The sequence below is a fragment of the Nannospalax galili genome, unplaced genomic scaffold, assembly GCF_000622305.1.
Source record: "Nannospalax galili isolate Female #2095 unplaced genomic scaffold, S.galili_v1.0 scaffold1263, whole genome shotgun sequence".
Classification (NCBI taxonomy): Eukaryota; Metazoa; Chordata; class Mammalia; order Rodentia; family Spalacidae; genus Nannospalax; species Nannospalax galili.
The window spans coordinates 9776-12470 of NW_008349124.1; the positions used below are offsets into that span (position 1 = coordinate 9776).

Here is a 2695-nt window from a genome sequence, read left to right on the forward strand (position 1 = left end):
AGCCATCATTCCCTAACTAGAAGACATATATTCTATTTGGAAGATAAATCCAACCTTTCCATCAGTCTTTCTAAGGCACCTGTACTTTTTTCCATATAATGAACAGAAATAGAAAGCTTAAGGGATGAACGATCAAATAGAGTCACCACTAAAACTAAATGGAGCACCCAGAGTGGTCATCGCCAAAGACAGATAACAAGATGGTGACACACTGGGTACAAAAGGAAAAGAACTTCATTTCATTTTTTACCTAACATGCTAGAAAAAGTTTTCTAATAGTTAATAAAATGAACTGACACTAAAACTCTTATTTCCATGAAGTAGCATAAAGTCAGATATTATAAGCAGTATCAGAGGTTTCTAGAGTGGAGCTCTAGAGTTTCTAGAGTTACACAGCATGAAGGGGTTCACAGTGAGGCCTCCATGCACTAGACACTTTCACCATCTACAATTTAATGAAGTTTGTGTGTGCGTGATTAAATAGTTCCTAATCTTAAAATCAACTCTCACAAAATTGCAAAATATCTTAAACAGAATAATTCTGAAAAAATAGGGCCTAAAAGAAGTATTAATAAACAAGTGTAAGTGAGCAAAATGAAAGTGAACAGATGAGTCTCTTGGTCTCAAAATCTATCAACTATACCTAGTTAATAGCTAATGAAGAGCTGACAAATTAGTAAAAATTATTTTGTATTTGGAATGTTTGCATTGTTATTTTGTGGTGCAAAACTCATGTGCTCCTTACAGAACTCTTTTACTGGCATGTTTAAAATTCAACATGAAATTTTTAACTTGTCCCAAATAAAACATCAATACAGGCTACATCAGCATGTTCTTCTCATCTACCCAACAGACAACCAGGAAAGCGTATCCTCACTTTACCTGGGTTGTTTTTGCTGGCTCTGCGGGAGGTGGGAGAGAGACTTGAGTTGGCTGTGTAGGCATCTGCCCAGCTGGTTGAGGTAGATGAGCAGAAATCTGTTCTGGAACTTGTAGCAAAGTACCCATGGGATCAGCTGTTGAGAAGAGCTGCAACAAAGCCGCACATAGAATATATGAGTGGAGAGAGATTCGGGCATGACCAAGTGGGGCTTTATAGAGCAGCACTGTCAAAGTAATTTTTGTATTGTGTACTGGCTTATCACCACTTCTCTACATACTATCTTTACCAAATGGAAGTCAAAATATTTCTAAACATTCTAGTTTGTTTTTGTTTTAGATGGGGTGGGAGTGGGGGGATGGGAGGAGTTGATGTTTAATTAAACAGGCTGGTCAGGAACATTCTATGCATCCCAAGGCTGGTCTCAAACTCCCAGCCTTCCTCCCTCAGCTTCCCAAGTGTTGGGATTATATGTGTGTGCCATCATACCTAACATGAGCTTTCTGAACCATCTAACTGTAAGACCTTTAAAAGGATGAACCTAGTAGAAGGTTACAGTGGTCCTCCCTCTTGAGGAGGGTAATGCTGGATTAGTATCTGTGAGAGTGGGTTGTTCTGAGACAGCACAGTCTAGCTTCTCTTCTTTTCTTGCCATGGAGCTCTTTCACATTTTTTCCTACCACATGATGCCATTTGTCATGTCATGATGCAACCAGAAGAGCCTCAACCTGAAGGACCCACCACACCTTCAACTTGGCCTCTCGTAGCTAAATAAAATATCTATAAATTATCCAGACTTACGTATTTTGCTATAGCAATACAAAATGGACTAAGACACACGAATTTTATATTACTTACAGAGGACAATCAACCAGTGATTCCCTGACATATCTGAAATACATTTCAAAAATGGATGTGAGGCCAGGTGTAATGGTGCACAACTGCAGCCCTTCACACTCTGCAGGTCCAAACAGGAAGACTGGGAGTACCATGCCAGCTGGGTTTCATACTGAGATCTTGTTAAGGGGATGAAGGAGGATGGGGAAGCTCTGTTACTAACACAAACACCATACATATTATTTTGTATGCTTATGTATACAAAATCCATATTTGTATGAATATTTCATAAATTTTAATTAGGCAATTTCTAGGGAAAACAGATGTTGGGGAGAAAAACAAACTGAACATATTTAAATTTTAAGTTACTGGGGAAAATATTGGTGTAATGGCCAAAATGTTAGTGCTGAAGCGGGGAGGGGGAGGGAGTCAATGAGCAATAATAGATGTGTACTTTAGATATAGAGAGGCAGCCATCTACCATTATACATAAGCAAAACCAAGGGGAGGGCTAGAGAGATGGCTCAGCAGTTAAGAGTACTTGCTGCTTGTGCACAGAACCTAGGTTCAGTTCCCACATCAGGTAATTCACAGCTGCCTGCTATTCAGCTCCACAGGATTCAATGCCCTCTTCTGAGGTCTGTAGGCAGAACTCTTTCACTGGCATGTTTAAAATTCAACACGAAATTTTAAACACGCGCACGCGCGCACACACAAAACCAAATTAGAAAAAAAATTTTTTTTAATATTTTATTATTTTTATTTTATGTGTATGAGTGTATAGGCCTGCATGCATATAAAAACACCTGTGTCCTGAAATGCCCATGGAGGTCAGAAGAGGGTATCAGATACCCTGGAACTGGAGTTACAGATGACTGTTAGCTGTCATGTGGGAGTTGGGAACTGAACCCAGGTCCTCTGCAAGAGCAGCTGGCTAGTGCTCTTAACTATTGAGCCATCTCTCCAGCCCCAACAGTG

At 39.7% G+C, this 2695-nt stretch overlaps 1 protein-coding gene across 1 annotated transcript in view; it reads right to left on the minus strand.

Annotated features, from left to right (window-relative positions):
- Positions 1–882: 882 nt before the first annotated feature.
- Positions 883–2695, minus strand: part of Oxsr1 (oxidative stress responsive kinase 1) — a gene marked incomplete at its 3' end in the record, with an annotated part of 116643 nt that continues 114830 nt past the window's right edge. Inside the window, exon 12 of the mRNA XM_017801464.2 lies at positions 883–1029. Coding sequence (XP_017656953.1) covers positions 883–1029 — 147 coding nt within the window. The remainder of the gene's footprint in view (positions 1030–2695) is intronic.